This window comes from Clytia hemisphaerica, unplaced genomic scaffold (assembly GCF_902728285.1).
Source record: "Clytia hemisphaerica strain Z4C2 unplaced genomic scaffold, Clytia hemisphaerica genome assembly, whole genome shotgun sequence".
Lineage (NCBI taxonomy): Eukaryota > Metazoa > Cnidaria > Hydrozoa > Leptothecata > Clytiidae > Clytia > Clytia hemisphaerica.
The window spans coordinates 78888-102650 of NW_027103434.1; the positions used below are offsets into that span (position 1 = coordinate 78888).

At 34.5% G+C, this 23763-nt stretch overlaps 2 protein-coding genes and 1 long non-coding RNA gene across 3 annotated transcripts; 2 read left to right on the plus strand and 1 right to left on the minus strand.

The window, feature by feature from the left end:
* The first annotated feature begins 1870 nt into the window (after positions 1-1870).
* LOC136798107 (uncharacterized) lies at positions 1871-3334 on the plus strand. The gene is made up of 2 exons (XR_010845347.1): positions 1871-2343; positions 2601-3334. It is a non-coding gene; the product is annotated as an uncharacterized lncRNA (long non-coding RNA).
* A 1768-nt stretch (positions 3335-5102) lies between these two features.
* Positions 5103-6164, plus strand: LOC136798120 (uncharacterized). The gene has a single exon (XM_067054705.1). It carries the CDS (start codon positions 5142-5144, stop codon positions 6162-6164), a length of 1023 nt encoding a protein of 340 aa, XP_066910806.1. The 5' UTR covers positions 5103-5141.
* Positions 6165-7785: 1621 nt separating this feature from the next.
* Positions 7786-22861, minus strand: LOC136798108 (uncharacterized). Its single transcript, XM_067054694.1, has 8 exons — positions 22286-22861; positions 17940-18528; positions 17143-17438; positions 16676-16833; positions 14162-14207; positions 12337-12914; positions 10965-11349; positions 7786-9559 (listed from the first exon to the last, which is right to left on the minus strand). The coding sequence occupies exons 1-8, from the start codon at positions 22398-22400 to the stop codon at positions 9330-9332; spliced, it is 2397 nt and encodes a 798-aa protein (XP_066910795.1). The 5' UTR covers positions 22401-22861; the 3' UTR covers positions 7786-9329.
* Between the last annotated feature and the right edge of the window lie 902 nt (positions 22862-23763).

Genomic DNA, 23763 nt, shown 5'->3' on the forward strand with positions numbered 1-23763 from the left:
TGTTACATTAGTACTTTTTTGTATTAAATTGGAATTCATTTCACAAAACAAAATGTTTTTTTCTCGGCCATGTGTTTTTCATGGATATCATATGGCCATGTTTTCTTTCCACAGGCTTATTTTTATTCATATGGGTCGTGTGTTTATTTCATTTTACTCTAACTATAATTATTTTCATCTCTTCTGTCTTCAGGGTTCAGGTGAAGGAGCTTGATTGATGTGATGGGTGACTTTTAACTACCCGATCGGCCGACTGGCTGAATCAGCAGTGTTTCAGAGTTTTGGTGGGTGAACGTGCACAACAAAGAAGCAGCATAAAACCAAAATATACATAGCATTATGACAGTATGAACAGATATTGTGATTGATGGAGAATAATAAAATATGGTCCTGCTGAATATAAATTGTGCCAGTTCCATGTTATTCCGTGCAATGTTTACGAGACAAAAGAGAAGACTGTACTGGAAAGCAGAATCAAAATGATAATTAATAGTTTCTTTTTTCGTCATTGAAGATTTCTTCAATATTTCGATAAAATGGAATCATTTTGATTTGGCTTGATTGATTGTTGATTCCATTATCGCTTGCTGACTCTCAAAAGATTTTTGTTTAACATTGGAGCTTGATCATCATCAATTAGAATAATACCGATTTATATTTGTACGATAAAGTGATAACAAAAGCATGATTGATGACTTTAGCCGAAAAGACAACTTAAATGATAAAAGTACCTATATGTTACTTTTGATGCTAGCTCGAATATATTTTCAAACAAGATATCTTTCACAAAAAAGCTTTTTTTACTGGCGAATCAACTTATATTTTCATAAACTCTTTGACGTGAGATTGTAGATAAAGCTTGTTATTATTACCGCCTAATAAATAGTAATGGCATTACTTTAACTTATATGAATTATAGAAGTTTTTGAATTTTATTCTGCAAGGCAAGGTTCTTGAAAAAATTAGTTTGGACTAGTTTGGATTGATTTTATAAATAAAACATTGGGAACATCTTTTTGCCGAACACACAATACAGTATATATCGCAAAAATAGACTCATGAAAAGACAAAATTTCATCACGCAAAAAATCTCATAGTCTTGATAAGTTACTGGAAATTATTGCTAGGCTGCTGATTCCTTTTCGGAAAATTGATACTACATTTGGAGTGAATGATATCATAAGGAGGTAGCACATTTTGAGAGATTGTATACTAGGTTCTAATGGCTGAAAAGCTCAAGATCAAACTACGCACTATTTTCTTTTAAATTTTAAAGGGAAATGTATATTATAATTTTTGAATTGTTTATAAATTTGTCTTTTTAAAAGTTTTATAGAGAGCTAAGTAATTGTTTCAAAAACTCACAAAAAGATGGGATAAAACAGGATAAAAGTCTTTCAATTTATTCAGATAAAATACCAGCCTAAAGCCTAATGTAATATCTTTGTTGTTGGTCATTCAGCCATTGCACAAGAAACATGTGTGTTCTTTTTTGTCACTTGCACTATTTTTTATAAGAACCAGTAAATTTTTTAAAGGTTTGGCTGTCCTTTTTTGCACTTTGAGCCTGAAATTGTTTTTGAATTGCTCAAAACCCGGCGTATTTAATTTTTGAGCCTCGTATTGTTCTTATAAAATTCTTATAAAAAAGAAAGAGTTGAGTTGGAAAACATTATCAATAAAAGTTTGACTTATAAAAATAATTTGTTAGTGTCGAAATTTCTTCGCTTTGCGAAAACGGAACGGTCGTTCTGCAACCCCTTTTATGTTGATTTACTATAATGTTCAACAACAACACAAAAAGACTTACATAAAACTGAAAGAAAAAAAGAATGTCTTTTTCTTTTGAATGAAATCGAGTGTTTCTATTTGCGGAACGACCGTTTTGAGGGCGCGAAGCGCCCGAATAGGGAGTGTAGCATCCTTTCTCTAGATCTGGGCGTGTGGCGTAAAAAAATTGTATATGTTATATGTACGAAAATTTCAAAAAAAATCGTAGGGTGACATATCGACTTTGCTTCGTGTTGGATGGGATCAATTTTCTGTAGCACTATTAAAAGTATCTGTTTTGTAAAAATATTTATTGCAATAGAATATGATTGATATCAAAAGTATTATAAAGTAAGACTTTTGATTAAAATTGCAACTTTTGTACAATTAATAGTAAGAGTGTCAAAGCTTTATCTTCTTTGCTTTTTTCCCGCTTCTTCCAGATGTCTGGGCCCAGTCTTTTTTTCTGCGTTTCATTTTCAAAACAACAAAGATGGCCCTGAAAACCAACGAATTTTTTCGGTTTTTGAGGTGCATGCATTAACTTTTGGACTGATTATGGCCCATTGAAAGGTAAATCTTCATTCTTTTTCACCTTTATAGTTTCAACTACCTTTGGAATGTTACATTAGTACTTTTTCTTTGTGTTGACTTTTTTGTTTATAAATTGGATTTCATCTCACAAAACAAAATGTATTTTTCTCGGCCATGTGTTTCATGGATATCACATGGCCATGTTTTCTTTCCACAGGCTTATTTTTATTCATATGGGGTGTGTGCTTATTTCATTTTACTCTAACTATAATTATTTTCATCTCTTCTGTCTTCAGGGTTCAGGTGAAGGGGAGCTTGCCTTGATTGATGTGATGGGTGACTTTTACCGATCGGCCGACTGGCTGAATCAGCAGTGTTTCAGAGTTTCGGTGGGTGAACGTACACAACAAAGAAGCAGCATAAAACCAAAATATACATAGCATTATGACTGTATGAACAGATTGTGATTGATGGAGAATAATAAAATGGTCCTGCTGAATATAAATTGTGCCAGTTCCATGTTATTCCGTGCAATGTTTACGAGACAAAAGAGAAGACTGTACTGGAAAACAGAATCAAAATGATAATTACTAGTTGCTATTTTCATCATTGAAGATTTCTTCAATATTTATTCGATAATAATGGAATCATTTTGATTTGGCTTGATTGATTGTTGATTCCAATCGCTTTCTTGCTGACTCTCGAGAGATTTTTGTTTAACATTGGAGCTTGATCATCATCAATCAGAATAATGCCGATTTATATTTGTACGATAAAGTGATAACAAAAGCATGATTGATGACTTTAGCCCAAAAGACAACTTAAATGATAAAAGTACCTATGGTATATGTTACTTTTGATGCTAGCTCGAATATATTTTCAAACAAGATATCTTTCACAAAAAAGTGTTTTTTACTGGCAAATCAACTTATATTTTCATAAACTCTTTGACGTGAAATTGTAGATAACGCTTGTTATTATATTACCGCCTAATAAATAGTAATGGCATTACTTTATGTACTTATATGAATTATAGAAGTTTTTGAATTTTATTCTGCAAGGCAAGGTTCTAGAAAAAATTAGTTTGGACTGGTTTGGATTGATTTTATAAATGAAACATTGGGAACATCTTTTTGCCGAACACACAATATCGCAAAAATAGACTCACAAAAAGACCAAATTTCATCACGCAAAAAATCTCACTATTCTTGATAAGTTACTGGAAATTATTGCTAGGATGCTGGTTCCTTTTCGGAAAATTGATACTACATTTGAAGTGAATGATATCATAAAGAGGTAGCACATTTAGAGAGATTGTATACTAGGTTCTAATGGTTGAAAAGCTCAAGATCATCTTTCAAACTACGCACTATTCTCTTTTAAATTTTAAAGGGAAATGTATAATATAATTTTTGAATTGTTGATAAATTTGTCTTTGTAAAAGTTTTATAGAGAGCTAAGTAATTGTTTCAAAAACTCACTAAAAGATGGGATAAAAGTCTTTCAATTTATTCTGATAAACTACCAGCCTAAAGCCTAATGTAATATCTTTGTTGTTGGTCATTCAGCCATTGCACAAGAAACATGTGTGTTCTTTTTTGTCACTTGCACTATTTTTTATAAGAACCAGTAAATTTTTTTAAAGGTTTGGCTGTCCTTTTTTGCACTTTGAGCCTGAAATTGTTTTTGAATTGCTCAAAACCCGGCCTATTTAATTTTTGAGCCTCTTATTGTTCTTATAAAATTCTTATAAAAAAAAAAGAGTTGAGTGGGAAAACATTATCAATAAAAGTTTGACTTATAAAAATAATTTGTTAGTGTCGAAATTTCTTCGCTTTGCGAAAACGGAAGGTCGTTCCGCAACCCCTTTTATGTTGATTTTAAATGAAGACATTCTATTGTGAATTTATTCGAAAACTTCTTTGCAATCTTTTTGTTCACATTTTGTCTTCATTCACTTTCGTTTACTGTTGAAAACATAACAAAGTTTTAGCTATACTCTCAAACCACGTATAACTGTCGGTTAAGCCAATCAGCTTTCGGGCTGACATCAGCATGTATTTCAGAGTATACCATGGAATTACCAGCAACTCCGACCCCTACTATAAGTATAGCGCTATTCCCTTTAATACAAGATCTTGTAGAAAAACGCTCGCAAAGTAGATATATTTCACATTTTGGATTTGTTTGGCTTAGAGGAGGTTGCGGATCATGTCTGATTTGCTTTTTCAGAAAAATTGTGAGAAATGAAAGGCGGAACGATTATGTCAGTAGGGAACTTTGCGATAGCTTGCTAACTCAACTAAATTTTCCTTGCAACTGTACCTAACTGACGTACGGGTCAGATCAGTGAGGGTAATTTTTCAGTCCCTTTTTATGGAGTTAGATAGCTTACAAAATTCAAACACTTATTTCGATGGTCACTTTTACTTTTCGATGGTCAGTTTTATTTGTCGATGGTCAAATTCTATAAGTCAATGGTCGATAAATAGGATCGGTCGAAGGGGAAGTCAATGATCGAAAAAGAAGTCATTGATCGAAAAAAGAATCATTGATCGAAAAAAAGCAATGCGGTCAATAGTAAAGACAATGGCTGAACAAATTTTATTAAGGTTAGAAAAAATGATCTGTGGCATCTATCGACCGATCGACATGACCGCACGACATGCCCGCACGGGCATACCGCACGGTCAGGTCGTTCGCGCCTGTCTTTGACCCGCGGTCTGAGTTTCGGTAGTTGGAGTTTCTGGTCTGCAAAATTTGTTGAATTAAATTAAATTAAGAAATATTTTGTGTTTTTTAGAAAAAGTTCTCTCCCTCCAACAAAATGCTCAAGGATGGATCGTTCTCCTAGAGAGCAGTTTTTTGATTTCATTATTGAAAGTACTAATCGAATACATAACTCTATTGAGGAAGAAGTCAACAATCTCGACTATTTTGCAAACCAACTCGTGGAACTTATTGTATGTGTTGATCAAGGAAGCACCATATACGAAATAAACCCCATAATAGGTGAATGTTTAACGTCAGCATGGACAATGCTTCATAACACTATCTCACAACAAAATGCTGATTGCAGTACACCTGATGTAGAGCACACAGGCCGTGTTGGACGGCCAAAGATAATGATTTCGAGGGAACAATTACTATTTTTACTGACGTACGATTTCACATATGCTGACATTGCAAGGATATTTTGTGTCAATGCACAAACGATCCGGCGTAGGATGAGAGAATTCAATATTGACGAAGATTTCAAGAGATATACAGACATTTCAGATGAAAACTTAGATTCAATTGTGCGTGAAATCACCTTAAGCTTTCCTAGCACCGGGATAAGGAATATGAAAGGGTTTCTCGCATCCATGGACATACGGGTCACGTGGGAGAGAGTGAGATCTTCAATGTGGCGAACTGATCCTGAAGGTATTTTAAACAGATCTATTCATCGCCGTTTGATACATCGACGTGTTTATAGTGTGCCAGGAGCGTTAGCTCTCTGGCACATAGATGGGAACCACAAGTTAATCAGATGGGGACTAGTCATCCACGGAGGAATTGATGGATATTCTCGTAAAATCATGTATTTACATTGTAGTGAAAACAACTTAGCTGCTACAGTAAATTTGCTATTTCAGGAGGCAGTAGCAACTTTCGGGCTACCATCACGTGTGCGTGCGGATCAGGGTGTGGAAAATGTTGACGTTGCAAGATATATGCTAGCACATCCATTAAGAGGTCCTGACAGAAGAAGTTTCATTGCTGGTAAATCATGTCACAACCAGAGAATAGAACGTCTCTGGCGTGACGTATTCAGCGCTTGCCTGTCAACCTATTACGCCGTTTTTTCATTACCTTGAAACATTTGATTTATTGGATATTTCAGACGATTTACATCTTCAAGTTTTACACTTGGTCTTTATACCCCGAATCAATGAACACCTTCATGTGTTTCGAAATGGATGGGACAACCATTCGTTATCTAGCTCTAGAAATAAGTCGCCGAATCAGTTATGGATATTAGGGCAGCTAAATTATGAAGTAGAACAAGAAAACATAGACGTTGGACCAGATTTCGGGATAGATTATGAAAACTTTCTACCTTTAGAAGAAAATTCAGTCGAAGTTCACCCTAATCCGCTCAATCATGTCCTTAATGTGGACCAAACCGATGAATTGGTGAGAAACTTCGATGTATTAGGACGTTCCGAAAATTTTGGTGTGGATATTTATTGTAACGCGTTAGAGTATGCAAGGACATTAGTAGAGTAATATTTTTAATGCACCCAGTTGTAACTAGACGCTTTCATTACCACAAAAAAGCTTTAAAAGGGATAAACAGATGGCTTCAGACTTTATTCCCTATGAACCTCTAAATTTTTATGCTGAACTATTCTCCTAGCTTAGCCAGAGTTAAACTTTGAACTTTTCGACTTTTGCTTTCAAAAAACAAAAAAACAACAACAGCAAAAGAATTTTGACGCAAGGTCCACAAGAAATGTCTAAATTTCAGAAGAGCATATTGTTTGTTTGTTTGTTTGTTAGTCCAGTCAATTTCTTATAAAATTTGTGAGCTGGAAGAGCGTGGCGAGCCTTAGGGTTGGCTATCAAATGTTCTTGAGCTGTTCCTAAAATCTGGAATTACTTGTCTACTCTCTGTTCTCTAATAGACGTCCCCCCGCTAATTAATTTTCGCACTTCCAGGTCTTATAAAATTTGTGAACTAGAACTGTCTAGGGTCATGGCCCAGAAGGCTCACAAGACACTGCGCACTTCCGAGTTTTTTTGTGACGACACTACGCACTTCAAAAAATATTTTAGAGACGCAAAAGTCCCCCTCAAAAGATAGCCTTTCTGGTCAGCAAAATAGATACCGAGTTGTAATAAATGAGTTAATGATAATAGCAAAGAGGCTCGGAAATCCAAAGTTATTTTTCTCGAGTTAAAAAAACCGAGTTACGAAAAAACCGAGTTATGACGTCATTTTTCGGAAATGTTGACGTCATTTTGTACCTTCTATATGACGTCATTCTCAATCTTGTAGGTCGTTTTTTCCCGTGACTTTAAAATCTCGAGTTATCTCTGATGGTATCTTAACTCATTTAAATTTTCGAATCATTTCTCGTTTTTTAACTCGGTTTCGTTTCTTTTAAATTTTCGAGTTATTTTCCTTCCTGTAGATTCTCAGATTCTCGAGTTATTTTGGCGTTCACAGCAGAATTTTCTCATTCTACCTTAGGGTAAGGTGTTTCACGTGTATTAAATTTCGCGATTCACTAAATTGGGTATTTGCAATAAAGCAAGAAAATGACTAATTTTGCGTGAAACACAACGTACAATGGTATAAATCTATTTTACAGTCAAGAAATATCACTTAAAACCTTCAAAAATTCGATTGCCTTTTTATTTTATTTTAGGAATTTTGAAATTTTCGGCACATTTTGAAAATTTTTCCCATATATTTAATCTTGCGATTTTGTACGTTGTTGGAAGAAAAATTTGGCGGATGGCTCAAAAAGTTTTTTCAGAGGGAATTTAATTTGGCGGGTCAACAACAAAATTAATTTTGGCGGACTATGTGTTTCAAGGTTCAAATTCGGGGTGAAAATGTTGAAAACACACCATTTGGGGCCTAAACAATGAAAAACTGCAAAAAAATATGAGAAAACTTTTCTTCCAATGAGGTATTCTTAATAAGGGCTCTGACCATAAAGAAAATATTAGTTTTGAAATTTTCTTGAAATACGTTTGTTTCTTGTTCCTGGCCATATCCAACAAAAGGGTTCATCATTAGACTGCATTTTGATCAATTACCCGATGAGTTATTAGGATTTTAACGATAAGAAACTCACCATGAACCACTAAGTAACGTTGATTAAACGTTTATTACCCCTTATTCAAGTTTCAAAGGGAACTTCTTCGCTGTTACTTAGCTCCTCAAAGCTGAAGATATATTTCGTTGTGGTTCTTAAATTTTAAGACGGAAGAATATTTGACCTAACAGAAAATGTGTAACATGTTATAGTTTTATTGGCTTCATCAAGCAGAAATTCACATATTGTATATACATTGTAAATGTGAAAAAATCACTATGGTCAGGGCCCTTATTAAAACAGTATTGAATTTCAAGAAATCTATCCTGAAAACTCGCGAATTAAGTACCCGCGAAAATTTGAAACACTAGAAAATATATACCAATAAGGCAAATATTTTGCGAGAACAACACTTTCACGAAAGTTTCTTCCCCCAGAAAAGTACCTCTAAGTTACAAATTAGCACACAGGACTATTTTTATAGGTCGATGAAAATTGGCTCAAAGATTCCCAATTATAAACTCAACTATATATCTTCTTATCTGGTATTTTAGGGCATTTCCGAGAGGAAAAAAAAGTGTCGTAAATTTTTCAAAATTAAATATCAACTATCAAAATAATATAAATATGTTTGTTAAAATATCTCACAAGTAAAAGTTTAATCTAAATAAAAAATTTCGTTTTTCATAATTTGACCATTCAAAAAACATGTAAGCTCACAGTTATAGACCCCCCTCTCACAAGTAAAAGTTTAATCTAAATAAAAAATTTCGTAAAAATATGTAAGCTCACTGTTTCAGACCCCTCTCATTCATCCTTGTAAAGCCTATAGCATAAAAATAATTTTTTCTACATGAAGACACCTCTTTTTTCCTAGAGCAGGCATCTCTTTTAAATGGTCTATACCTTATCGGGGAAAAAAATGTCGGACGAAAGTGACGAAAATTTTCCCCGACCGATTTGAGCCCTGCTTGGTGACAATATTTTTGACATTTTTTTTCCCCGATAAGGTATTCAAAATAAAAATAAAACCAATAACAAAAACGACAGGCGAATACATGCTTCGACATTTTCCCTGATACTTCTCTTTAAAAAGAAGATTAAAAAACCGAGGATAAAATCCGTTCGTTGGTTAAACAAAAGAAAAGCAACAAAATCAAAAAGGGTGACAGCCTCTTGTCCATCTGTCTTCATCAATAACCAACATAACCATTACCATCTCCCATAGCCACTCGCCTGTACATCAAGGACAGTGTCCATTCGTTTTTTGAAATCTTTCAAATCTTCGTAATCCAAGGGCAATGTGAGAGAGTTAAAGCATGTGTCAGGATCTGGATAATACTTTTTTCTTCCTTCAGTAAAAAATTTCACGTTAATTTTTGCTGGCAAAATAATATATCCCGTAACGAATAACAGGAACTTCTTAACCAGGTCGTCATTATCTGAGGAAAAAGTAAATGAAAAAAATGATCATGTCCTTTCCTGGTAGCAGTACTTATTGGAAACTTACTAGGATTGAAAACAAACTTCGGGCAGATTTCAGAAATTACTTCTTTAAAACAAAAGGTATCGATTTAAAATGCCGTATTTCCCCTCATAAGCACCGCACCGCAGCACTTATATAATTTTCATGAGTTCGAATTTCTGAAGTTTTTACCTTTTCTACGAACTCGATAGAGGCGGTTCTCGCTATGAAATCTGGGTGTTCTATCGGGGGTAGTAACGTATGAGGAAAAATTAACGGATCTGTTGTGATGTAGAGTAAGTAAGTACAGTATATGGCCCCTCCCTAAAACGGAGGCCAAAATTTAATCGAAAAAAATCGAAAAATTAACAAGCGGGGGTGGGGGGCGTTTATTTGGCACCTAAGAGTAGATATCGAAATGAAAATTTCACCATATTTTTGAATTGTGATTTCGAATATGACAAGCATAAATTAATTTTTACTAATATACTAATGGTTGTTAGAATGGAGGTTTGTTGCACCTTGAATGGAGGTTTTGTTGAAAGGAGCTTATTGACTAAAGAGAAGTAAAAAACAGATACTATTGACATTTTCTCATTGGCTGAAAAATGTAATAGCTGATTGCAATGAAAGTTGTCAATTTTTTTCTGTATGATGTTCTGAAATTTAATAAAACCGATTCTTTACACAGTGACGTCATTATCAATATTATATCTAAAGAATTTATTTCTCCAAAATATTTATGGAATTCAGCTATGGAGTATGATGTCAAAACTTTATGACGAAAGCTCAAGTCAATTCGAAGTAATACGAGTTTGAAGTTATTCATCTTTTATTTTCTACACTGAATTAGGTATTTTTGCCGTTTCTGCTGATTCAGCAAAAATCTATTGATTTTCTGATGATTTTCCACGTCAAACTAGCCATTTTAGTGGTATTTTTGAGATTTCGACTTCTAGATTATTTGGTGGTTTTCCAAAAATTAATTAGCGGGGGGGGGCGTTGGAATAAGAATGCCTTGGGTGCAAAATTTTCGAAAAATTAATTAGCGGGGGGGGGGGGTACGTTTATTAGCCACCCGAGAGTACAGGTCAGAAACCTAGTTCAATTGACGACCTCCGTTCTAGGGGCCACCTCCATTCTAGGAGCCATCATATACTATAATTAGCCCATTTCATTGAATTATTTTCACAACATGATTTTTTTCTACGTCACTGCAGTAATCAAATTTTTATTGTACTGTAAAGCACTCTTTTTGCGAATTGAGATAAGGCGGCATTTATTGGAGGAAATACGGCAAGGCCAAATGTAATTTTGGGCCTCTGTGTGAATGTTAGTAAACGTGAAAAGTTCTAACTTTAAGGTGAGTGAATTATACGTACTAAGGTCTTCCTCCAAAAATTTCTTCAAATAGTTAAATGCAGTAATTTGTTTCTCCGTCAAGTTAGGGGGTGTAGACAAACAATTTATGATTTGTTCCTTAGAAAAACAAAAATCTTTGAGTTTCGGAAAAAGCTTTGACTGGAGAGATCTGTTTTTGTAGACGAAATTAACAAGTTGAAAGTCTTCGTTCATTCCTCTCCTGAAATCGTCTAGTTCTTCGCGTCTTTTGGTTATCACCTCATAGAACAAAATTTCCTGGTACGCTTGATCCTTGGTTTTTGTACCCAACATTTTATTGACAAAACCAGCAGCATTTAGCAGTGATGAAATACCATCTTCCCCATTAAGATCAGCAAAGTCTTCTTCCGTGCAAGCTTTCTTTATCTGAAAAAAATTGAAGTGATTAAATTAAATTCTTGCTACATTATTGGTAAGACTGAACTTTAGGATTCAGGATTTCAACTTAAGGATCCTAAAGTTTTGGGTTAAAAGCATCAAAATTAAGAGATACCAATAATGATTATTCTTCAAAATAAGAGGTCTTCGCACCGCCATGACAGTTGCAATGCTTGGACAAAACTCGTGTATTGATAGGACATACTAATTTCGAAAACAAATGCACAAAAATAAATCAGTAACCTCCCTATCAAATAAAAAACTCTCAATGCCTATTGCCTCTAAACAGCTCTAAATGCTCATCTCGATAAATCTTTTCTGAGCCTGTTTACATGCATCTCGGTTCGGGAGCGTACTGAGTTCATTTTAGCAATCTCATACGCGAAACTGCGTTTCGGGTTTCCCTCTGAGGCTGTACTGATCACGGTCATTTGCACCGAACCGAGATTGGATTCCGAAAAGCCAAACTCAAACGGCTCCGTAGCCCGTAGGTCACTTAAGGCTTTTTGATAGACTGGATGACGCGATTAATTGGCCCAGTGTATATTGACAGCTTTTTGCTCTAGCTTGTTCGGCTTGTTGGCAAAATCCATCAATCGATCCAGGCCTTTCACAGGAAAAAATAAAATCTTGAAGTTCCTGCACCGCAATTGAGAAAATCGCTTGGTATGGAAATTGGAATCGATAGCGGTGCACTTTAAATTTTCTTTGCGTTAGAAATGCCAATTGCTCCTAGTCTACATTACTGAACTCAGCGTCATCAAAATCATCAAAAAGCAAAGTTCAGCCAAAAGAAGACTCTAGTCTAACCGCTCCGAGATCGATCCATATAAACGGCCTCTTAGTTCCAAAATTTAGAAATCCCGAACCCTTAAAAGCTAGGGGATGCAGCTATGTATTAAAAAAGTAATATTGAATTGTACAGTCCAAGGAGAACCCAAAAATAAAAAAAGGAAAACTATCACTGGAACTTACACTTTCCAAAATAGATTGGGTTTCCGAGTCAGCCACATCTTTCGCTTCTACAAGTGCAATTGCTGCTGTTTTGGATCCAGACAAGATGTATTCTTGAATGCAAGGCGAAATACTCCATATTCCAATTTCCCCATGGAAGAAAGCCATTGCCACAAATTTCCCAGCATAATAAAAGAAATCTGAAGCCAACAGATCAGTGTCATGTACTGGAACTTTACGGTCTTCACGGCCTTCAAACAACACAATGTTTTTTTCTCCGCTGAGAAAAGATTTAATCGTATGAAAAAAGTACTCCTTTCTCGGGCCGGTAGCGTCGATGCCATCTTCATTTTGAAATTTAACTTCTGGTGGAATAGAAATGTTTTTGATATCTCCACGCTTGAACAAAGTCATTGTCGATAAAAGAATTGTATCACGGTTTATTTTAACGAGAACATGCCCTTTTTTCAAGTTCCTCCTTTTGAATGATTCCCACTTCAACTTTTGGTCTTTTATTTTCTTACCAACACCACTATCTGGTAGGCTGTCATGGTCACTGTTGCTGCTATCACTTTCAACGAGATCATTATTACCAGAACCTAAACGTGTAAAAAGTTAAGATGTTAGAACAACAAGTTAAAACCTTCGTGCCACTGCTTATTTTTTATTGTCAGCAACATTGAATATAAAACGGTTTCAGCCAGTCCTTATAGTGCGTTCACTTGGATGTCTTTTTTACAAAACACTTTATTTTCGTTGTTTTTTATGATGAAAAGAAAAGGTTTGTACTTAGAAGTTGTTAACGATTATCCAAGTTAGAGTGAACGTACTATAACAACGGTCTTTAACCCTATTTACCCAAGGGGAGAGGGTAGAATCTATCTATCCAATCAAATTCAAATGTTCAGAGATGATAGATATTGACAATTTAATTCTAGAAATTTTAGAAAAAAAATTTATAAATGATGATGTCATTAGTTTTCGGAAATTTTACTCATTTTCAGCATAGATTTTTATTTAACAGTAAATCTTGCTCAGAAATAAAAACCGGCAATTGTGTTAAAAAGCAATCTTTTACCTTTCAGAATCTGAAAACAGATCCTAAATATCTTTTTCCGTTCGACCGTGAGGTTGTTTTTTGTAAACCATACTTTTTACCCTATTTTGCGACAGGTGGAAATTTTGTGATGACGTCATCATACTTTGGATGATGTAATTAATTTTTTTCTTCTATGAATTTCCATTCATGATAGAGAAAATCTGTACCAATTTTTATGATCATAGCACTTCTGAATCAAAAAATATTGAGCGTGGTAGATTCTACCCTCCCCTTGGGGCTACAGAAGCAAAAAAAGCTTGGGGCTAATAGGGTTAAAGAATTGCATCTTTTTTATTTGAATTTGCGCACTTTAAAAACCATTTTAAATTTTAAACGAACTTACTTGATGTAATTTAGTTATATAATAGATTCCTGAGATTGGAACCCACCTAGAAGAGTTAACCTCTTTTAGAGGGCAGAGAGTTTTTTACTTAAATTGATAGGAACAAAAATTTTAATTAATTACAAGACTTTCATTATTCTGAGACGGGTTTTCAAAATATCTCAACATATCTCTGAGGATTTTAGTAACCCACGCTCCATCATCCCCGTCCCAGGAGCTAGAGGTGAAGCTACGTAAATATACACAAAATTTAGTATTTTAACATCGAACTCATCCGTTCATCTTTCCCGATTACGATGATGAAAATTTTGGGAATATCATTATTTTAGGTTTTCTTGACCACATATAAAATTTTAAGTTTTGTTATTTTGGGCCCATCTGAAATATAAAAAATATATTATTACCTCCAGGAATATCTGTTTCCTCGAGAAGGTTTTTGTTACCGTGTTCCTGTAGAGAAGAAAAACACAAAATTATAAACTGACTTCCAGAGTCAGTACCAAAATCTCAACTAGAACACCATGAGGGATTTTCTTAAAATCCGAAATGTACAGAAGTTGAGCTAGGAATCTGGAAATGTCTGTATGTCTGTCTGTATTTGTCCCAAATACTTTAGGAGAGCCTGGTGCACACTGGGCCCAAATGGAAAAACTTTGGAAAAAGGAGAAGGAGAGGAACAAGACACTTCTTACACTTTTTGTATTGTAAAGGCTTTCAAAAAGCTGTAGGGTCACATTACATGAGTTAGACATATTGTAGACTTCAATTTTTAAAATTTAAACTTCTAAACCGCTAAGCGTCACACCAAAATTCCAGCATTTCTAGAATGGTTAGTGTCTGTAGTTTTCATATGGTTTGATATGTGACAATTAGCAGAGAGATATTTTGACATTTGTGGCTAATTTAAACAAATTCGTGATGAGAAGTTTGATGGAAAATTTGAGTTTTTTCTTGTTTTTAAACATTTATACATACTTTTGAGTAATTTCTCTTAAGAATATAATGTCTCTAAGGTTAACACACAAAAAACTGGTTTTAACCCTGAATTTAGATCAGAATGTTCAAAAATATCCATTTTTAACACTCAACTTTGGAGCCCCATAACTTGACTTCCAGATCAGATAGAGACCTGAAAATTTGGCATCTGATCAGAAATTCATTCAAGATTACATTGATCATAATAAATAATAAAGCCAAATTTTAACTTTCGTGTGGAGACTTAAAGATGGTCAGATTTGGCTGAAATTTGGCACACTTCACAGGAAAAAATCGTCAAATCACACTCGTGTGAAAACTGATCTCCCACAGTGTGATTCGGTTCGTTTTTCACACGGGTGGGAAAAGGTAATTAACACCCAATGTGTTTGTCTCATGTCGAATTAATTATCAAACTAAACGCTCAATCTGCAATGACAATCTGACTTAATTCTTCTTAAATTTGAGGTGTTTTAGTCTGATACTCAATTCAATATGGTGGAAACATTAAGGGTGTCATTTACCTTTTCACACCCGTGTGAAAAACGAACCGAATCCCACTGTGGGAAATCAGTTTTCACACAAGTGTGATTTAACGATTTTTTCCTGTGCTTATTCCTTGGGTGAATACTTGGTGGTAATTTCTTCATTTTATTTCTAAACATTTGATTTCTGGGCCTGGGGACGAGTTTTCACCAAAGTGTTGCAAAAAACTTTGGGGTCAGCCTGGAGACATAAAAATGGTCTGATTTGGCTGAAAATTTCATTAAGATTAGCTTATAAATTTTACAATTGGGTCTACAAATTATCTACCGGGTGATCCACGAAAAAGTACCAGGGTTTCGGTGCAAAGTACGCTTGATATGATATTATTTTGTTGAAAAATTTTTCATCCCAAAGAGGATACTCAAACTTATATTTTGAGCCACCACCTCTTTACTTTTGACAAGGAGTTTTCGAGATATGGAGGTTTGAAGTTAAAAATCACTTTAAAAAATCATCAAAAAACGTCAAAAACTGGGTATCTAAATAAGCATTTTGTAACTCTTTCTTTGAAATTTTTTTTTCTAAAATTGCTGAATTTTTTTCTAAAATTGTTCTTTGGTTTTTCACCCTATAAACCTTTTTTGAAAATTGTTTATAAAAAAGAAGCAATAAAATTACTAATTCGGCAACAAAAGTCATTGTCATAAAATGTTTATTTTCTTTGTTAAAAATGGTCAAATTTGAAGCCCTGTTTTTATTACGTTTTTTGATAACTTTTTAAGTGACTTTCAAACCTCTATATCTGGAGGACTACTTGTCAGAAATAAAAAAATTGACAGCTCAAAATTTAAGTTAATGTATCTATTTACGATGAAAAAGTAATTTTTGATAATATTAATATCATATCAAGGGTACTTTTCACTGAAACCCTGGTTGTTTTTTTTCGTGGGTCACCCGGTAGATAATATATTGAAGTTGAGACCAGCGCGTCGTAACGCACTATCGACTGTTATATATCAAACGACGAAAATTTCCGGCCTATTCTGCCCTTGGCCGTAACTTTTGTAAAATTCTTAATCTTGATTAGCTTTTTCAAATATACACACTTTTTAAAATAGGAACCAGTTTATTTTGGCTTAAGCTCAATTGTGCTTGATTTTTCAAAATTTTCTGGCTCAAAATATTCTTATGATGTTCTCAAAATCTGAAATTTTTTGCCCACTAATTTGTAACCCTGGTCAGTCCCATATCTGATATCAATACTCAAATTACATCCGTCTATTAAAGACCTGAGAGTATGGACGCAGACCCCTCCCCTGCTTAAATAGCGAACGTTTCACATTGCACCCACAAATCTGGGAATAAATTTTTCCTGGGGGGAGCTGACCCAGGACACTATGGGGCCCAATCAAATCGATTTAATGATTACATTACAACCCTTTTAAAAAATGACTCACCAAATTGTTCATTTCCTTTAATATTTTCTCAACAGCTTCATTGATATGTATGGACCCAGAAAATACTGTGTTTAAATATTCCTTATCATGTTGGGGGAATAAAATTTGTAATTTTTGGATTGTGTCAGCAACGGATTCTTCTTTGTTTTCTTCAAATTCTAAAACCAAGGTCAAAAAGTATATCACATCACAGCCTTTTTTGAGAGAATGATTTATCTAGACAACAAATACAAAAAGTTCTGCTAACATGTTCCCTGTAAAACCCATCTATTTATAGTGTTGGTAAAGAGATCTTTTTGTTTCACTACTATACTGTAGTAAGTCTGGTCTTGTGAGAATTAGGACCTATTACCCATGTTTTTAAACTCTACCATAAAAAGAATTAAGGCAAGAGCAACAGATATAGAAGGCAAGTGAAAGAAAATAATACTTTTAATTGGTAAATAATATATAGAATAAAATTGTACCAGTTGTTTTGCAGTTGCTTTTATGGTTTTGAAAAGAAATAAGTGGAACTTCTTTTTGACAGGTGTGGCATTTGACTAATTGCACATCATGGTTTTGAAAATTATTGACATCTAGTGGGGTTTTGTCAAGATCAGAATTCAATGGAATTACATAGACAAGCGATGTTTTTGCCTCCTCCTTAATCTGCAAAACAGTGTAGCCGGATGATAATGCTAAAAGCGGTGTAAGCGGCCGCTCACCCACTCCCCCAACAACTGCTTTTGATAACATAAATGCTCCATCTTGAGATTTCAGGCTGAAAAGAAAAAGATTTTCTCACGCTAGACTTGTTGGTTTAACAAGGAACAGTGAGAAAGTAATCACACAAATAGAGTCTAGTGCATTTTGAAGTTCATTTCAAATTAGCTGTCAGTAAAATTTGAAATGCTCATAACTTTTGATATACTTTGAACTAGATAGCAATTCTATGCTTGTTGAAAAGATAATTGTGATAGATTCGAAAAAAGTTTTAAAAATGAAGATGAACAATGAAAAAGGAAAAAAATCAACTCCTGGTAGAATTGTGCTATAATGACAATTTTACAGGGATGATTCTAGAATCTTAGAGCATCATTACTGTGAAAAAACCTTTCAAAAATATTTGTTCGGTCAAAAGATATTGCATGAAGTCCTTAGCTAGTTGACTGTAAAAAAGGCTGTTTTTTGGTGTTTTTTTAGATTCAATCAGTGATGAACTAATTTGAAATAGACTTTAGCATCTTTGATTTATCTTATTTAAAAATTGAACAACACTAACTTTGGATAATGCTCTTCAAGGATATATCTCACATGCTCATGATCACCATTCTTGTCAGTGAAAACGACCCTTTTCTTGCCTAATCCTGCTAAGTTTAATTCTGTCAGGTCTTCTGCATTTGGAGTAGTTGGTGAATTAGTGCTTGCCAAACAGACAAAGTTGTGCGACCAAGGTGATGCCGGCTTTGCCTTTTTGGGAACAAATCTCTCATAAGGTTTTGATCTTTTTGGCAAAAACTTTTTTTGCATTTCTTTTCCTGATTTTGGTTTTGACAGACCAGGAAATTGTCGTCTGAATTCCATCATCGATGGTAAATCCAGCTGTCGGACAAAAGGGCTTTGGCCTGGGTTACTTCTGTTTGTGGTACTTTGAGAAGAAGAAGTTACTGCTTGTTGGACAAAAGGGCTTTGGCTTGGGTTACTTCTGTTTGTGGTACTTTGAGAAGAAGAAGTTACTGCTTGTTGGACAAAAGGGCTTTGGCTTGGGTTATTTCTGTTTGTGGTACTTTGAGAAGAAGAAGTTACTGCTTGTTGGACAAAAGGGCTTTGGCTTGGGTTACTTCTGTTTGTGGTACTTTGAGAAGAAGTTCCTGAAAACAGTAATATGGTTACATATTAGAAAGTAAGAAAAATGAGGTGTGAACCCAAACAAATCAGGTACCCCCTAAATTTGTAAATTAGGGACATTTTTTATTTTAAGGTACCCCAAATTTTTGGGGGGTCCACTATTGATTGGGTAAAAAAAAATGTTCCAGTTATGAAAAGTTTCAAATTACAGAAATCTGAATTGTGCGTGGAAAGTGTTTTATTACGATTTTCTAGGAAAACTTGAAAGTGACTGAAATTTTGGTATTTGAATTAGATATCAGTTTTTATCCCAGTTTTCGAAATTTATACCTAAATTTTTTTTTGATGAAACTTTGGCTAACATTCAAACAGGGGCTTCCCAAGAAAAAAAGTTCAATGCACCTTTGATAACCTTTTATTTTTGAGAAAGGGTGAGTGAAACACACAAATCAAAATAGGAGATTTTCTGTCGAAGCATAACAAAATATTAGTCTAATCGAAGAAATACACTCCAATTTTCAGAAAGAAAGCACTAGACCTAGTTAAATTAAGAGTAGAATCTAATTTACATCTTTTGTATAGGCATATGAAGGCTCAGATTTTAAGCATAATTAGCAAGCCTGAAATATAGTTGCTAATGGAGTCTAAACTGGGAATATCTCAAACTTAACCACCCTTGTATAACTTTTTTTCATATAATTTATAGATTTGATGTACTTATTACATCATGTTGTGTTTAAAAAAGAGTTTCAAAGTTTATACTTTTCGGCAAAATCTCAGACTGAGACTCAGCCCTGCACTACTGTTTCCCAAACCTTAGCTCACCTTAGATTAAATTATATATGATGTTAGAAAATTAATGACTCGTAAGCATAGCAAGCATATTCGTTAAGGTCTTAAGCATATCTGAGCCTGATCAAGGGACAGACACTTGCTTATAAAAAAAACATATATTCATGCCAAATAAAAATAATTAAGAAACTTTCTGTGGAAATGAGTAATTGTTTTTTTTGTGTTCTCTTCATACAGGGCCACCCTGCCAATCCCAATAAGCCCCAGGCATACCTTAAAAACTTAAGAATACTTGAAAATACTGGGTGCGCCAAAAATAAGTACACGTTTTTTTTTACTAGAACACCTAAAATTTAGCTGAGCCTGGATGTGCTTATTTTTTTACTTTTAGCAATTTTCAGCCTGAAATGTTCTTAGATGCGTTCTTAAATTTTCCGACTACTCTAAATCAACAATATCATGCAAAATAAAGAGCACTTAAAATTGGTAAAATTTTGACAATATTTGACTCTCGATTTAGAAAATCCATTCCTAAGTTTGTTTAAAACTGCTTGAAAAGAGGGAAAAATTGTAGTTCTTGTCATTTTTTCCCAAATTGAGGCTGAGCATGTTCTTACGATGTTCTTAATTTTTCGACAAATTTCAGCCTCAATGTTCTTATAAACTGGGTTCTAATAAAAGAAAAAACGTGTATACCATTTCTTCGAGAGATTGTGGGCTTTTTAAAGGATGAGTATTTTTATACAATTTCTTTTTTATTATACAGTATAGAGGAAAGCCTAACTTCATATAACTTGGTATATAAAACATTAGGTCGATCAAAATTTATGATAAAAAACTGAAAATTTTGACCTACCCAAAATATCAAAATCAATTAAAATCAAAGATCAAAATTTGAATGTATGATCATCACTAATATCAGAAGTCATTTGATAAAGTGGCTTTTTTTGTGTATTTTGACAAAATATTGATCTGCTAATTTTCTACGAGTCTGAAAATACAATGGGATATAATCAAATTGATTCTCCTGAATGAGTTCAATAAAAATTTCAAATACAGAAGCGACTTCATTTCATTTTCATAAAATCAAAATTTATTGAAGACGTTTCGGTGTCATTCGACCACCATCATCAGTTTAAAAACATTGAAATGAAAATTTCTAATCTGAAAATGTTAACAAATTGTTTAAATACAAAAAAATGTACAAACGAGGATGGGATATGAAATAATCCATAGAAGAGGTAAAACTAAACTCAGGCAGTCGAAGTGTCAATAATAGTAGTATTTTGAGATTTGAAAATTCGATGATTTTCGGGTTTCAAGCTATTTGACAAGACTTTTCATATTTGCATGGAAATCTTTAGTTCCTTAACTTAAAGCTTTAGCAATCTTAGATAAGCCATTTTAAAGCTGCAATTGAACAAAAAAGTTAATTCCAAATGCCATTCAACTGTTGAAAAAGTGATGAATAAAACGAAAATTTTGCTCCCTGTTTTTAACAGATTTGGATATTTTGGGTAGGTCAAAAATCTTTCAGTTTTTTTTTATTTTAAAGTTTTCTATACCAAAATTCAAGTTAGGGTTTCCTCCATACAATATAAAAAAAACAAATAAAAATATTTATTCTGAAGCCAACAATCTCTGGGAAGACATGCATACTTATTTTCAGTCAATTGAAATGATTTTAAACAGTTTCAATAATACTACATCTGTAATACGTAATACACAGATTTCAAACATTCTAAAGGTTGTTGTAGGTAGCAGTTGTTGATTTCCTCACTAGGCGGCAATCACAAATATCTTCATTTCGTGTCCTCGTTGGGTCGAAAAAGTGAGTAGGTTGATCGGTCGGTCGGTCGGTCGGTCGGTCGGTCTTTGCCAATGAAGTAAAAGCCCGAAGGGCTAGAAGTCAATCTCCTTGGTAGGATTTGAAGCCAACAAATCCTACCAAAGTTGCGCGGCCTTGAGCGGTTCGCCTGGTTTTTTACACAAATGACAGATTGAAACTAAAACTTAGCGCAAAGTTTCGAAAAAAATATCAATCTTAAACAAAGGATTGCTAGATTCAATATGTCGTCAAAAATGTGGCGCATTTTTTTAAGGCTTCACTTTTTCTTGCCTGAGAAAGGTTAGAGATTGAACTCTAGCCCTTCGGGCTTTAAACTCAATGGTCTTTGCCGCCCTAGAGAAATTCTCCATTTTTTCTCTCAATCAATTTTTTTTTTTTCATTTTTCATTCAATATTTTGAAAATTTTGAAAAACTTTCTCCTTTCGCCAAAAACCTTTCAGTTGTACGCTGAAGATCTTTGGCGTTAGCTACACGAAATCCATACTGGCCTCTACCTCAAGGGGTCCAGTTTAAAAAAAGTATAGTTTCATCACACTTTAATGGGGGGGGGGGTTTCACTGTTGGCGGAGGAGCGGAATCTGCCCTTTTTTCGGACGGAGTGGCGGAATTTGGGGAAGATTTAGACGGAATTAAGGAAACTGTGTTCTCTGACGGAGACGGAAAATTAGACAATTTTAGTGCGGAAAAACGGAATTTAGCAAAAAAATTTGCGGAATTTCGGAATTGGTAAAAGATATTCAAAATTTGCGGAATTTTCGACAAAAAAATTGAATTTCAAAGCAATTTTCGGTGACGGAATTTTGGTTCAATTTAAGACGGTTTGACGGAAATTGGAGAAAAAATTGGCAGAGTTGCGGAATCGGTTACCCCCTGAAACCCCCCCCTTTAATAGGGGGGTTTTCTATTTTCAAATTTTTCCACAGGCTTCCCACCCAAAAATTTGTCCTGTTCCCGACAAAATTGTAACAATATTGAACAGCCTTTCCAATTTTTTGAAAAATTCAATTTTTTCACTTACAGCCAGGGTCAAAGAATTCTGGAGGTGTTTCTAAGGACCATAAACAGCCATAAAAGGTATCTCTGAGCTAGCTAAATATAAAAAATTATCTTATTCCCTTTTAAAATAAGTTGGTGTTACCTTCTTTATCTTTATTTGCTTCAATTGTTGCCCTCTGTAATAGGGCCATAGATCTTTGAATATAGTAGGAGCAGGATAGCTCATCTTTTGACGTACTCCCTTTGTCTTCATCCATTACTTCTTTCTTGTCCCTCCTCCACAACAAACAACTGGATTTTCTTGCCTGATTTCCCCTTCCTTCCTTCCAAAAACAAACCACAACATGTGAGCAAGATGTCAAAAACCAAGACCCGATTTAATTACCGAATATCGCCTTCTGTATAATTTACTGACTTTGATAGAAAAAGTTCGCGCGCCCAATTCCGCCTGTCGCGTGTCTTACCCGCGCGGGCATGTCGAGCGGGCATATCGCGCGGGCAAGTCGTGCGGGCAGGTCGATCGATCGTTGACTACCTCGACCATTGAGTTCTTTTGCGACAGCATTGTTTTATTTCGATCAATGACTCTTTTTTTTCCTTTTTTCAATCATCGACTCCTTTCTCGATCATTGACTTCCCCTTCGACCGATCCTATTTATCGACCATTGACTTATAAAATTGACCATCGACAAACAAAACTGACCATCGAAAAGTAAAAGCGACCATCGAAATAAGTGTTTGAATTTTGTAAGCTATCTAACTCCATACCTTTTGATAACATTTTCATACTTTATGATAAAGACAAAAGACCCCGAGATACCCCGGCTCTTTTAAACCACAAACGAGAAAACCTTTTTATCGTTTTATACTCCTTCTCTTCATAAAAAATATCTCCAGATTATCTTTCAAGGATGAAGAGTGAACCGTCCCTATTTTTCATTTCTAAAAATGAACAGCATAAGTTTAAAGAAACAATTTTATTATGAAGCAAGATGGAGCACACTCATTGGATTTTAAATTTAGCACGAGTTGTTGCGATAATAAACAGACTGTACCTTTAAAAGGTTGGTGAGTTCAGTCAAAACACAGATTTGATCTGCAGCGTCACGCTTCACCTTGTCTTAATAGATGAGTCAAATTGGTAGTTTTTCTTAACTTCAGAAAAGAAAATACACTATTATGGCACACAAATTGAGTGTTTTATTCCCTAGGAATAGGGCCCATAGAAATTCTTCAAACGGAGAAAAGTTTCATTCCATTTGTGATAAAAAAAGCTGGGCGATTTTATTCATTCATGCCAGCTGTAATTCTAAAATATTAAACGACTTACCCTTTTTTGCAAGACTTCATCGTTCCTGACACACACAGCAAACAAGCCAAGAATGGATCACTATTACTGGAAGTAAATATTTAATTTCTTTATCGCAAACTGTACTGTAGTGTCAAGTGTAATAAGCTTGGAATCGAATCTAAAACATTTCCTCTCCAACTCCTCCAGGTCTAAAGCAAATTTTGAGTATTTAGATCGAGTGAAACATTTGCATCAGTGCTATGGGTGTCATTAGAAGTATTCACCCTCCCCAAAGACCCCAAAGATTTAGACTTTCTCAAAGTCTTTGC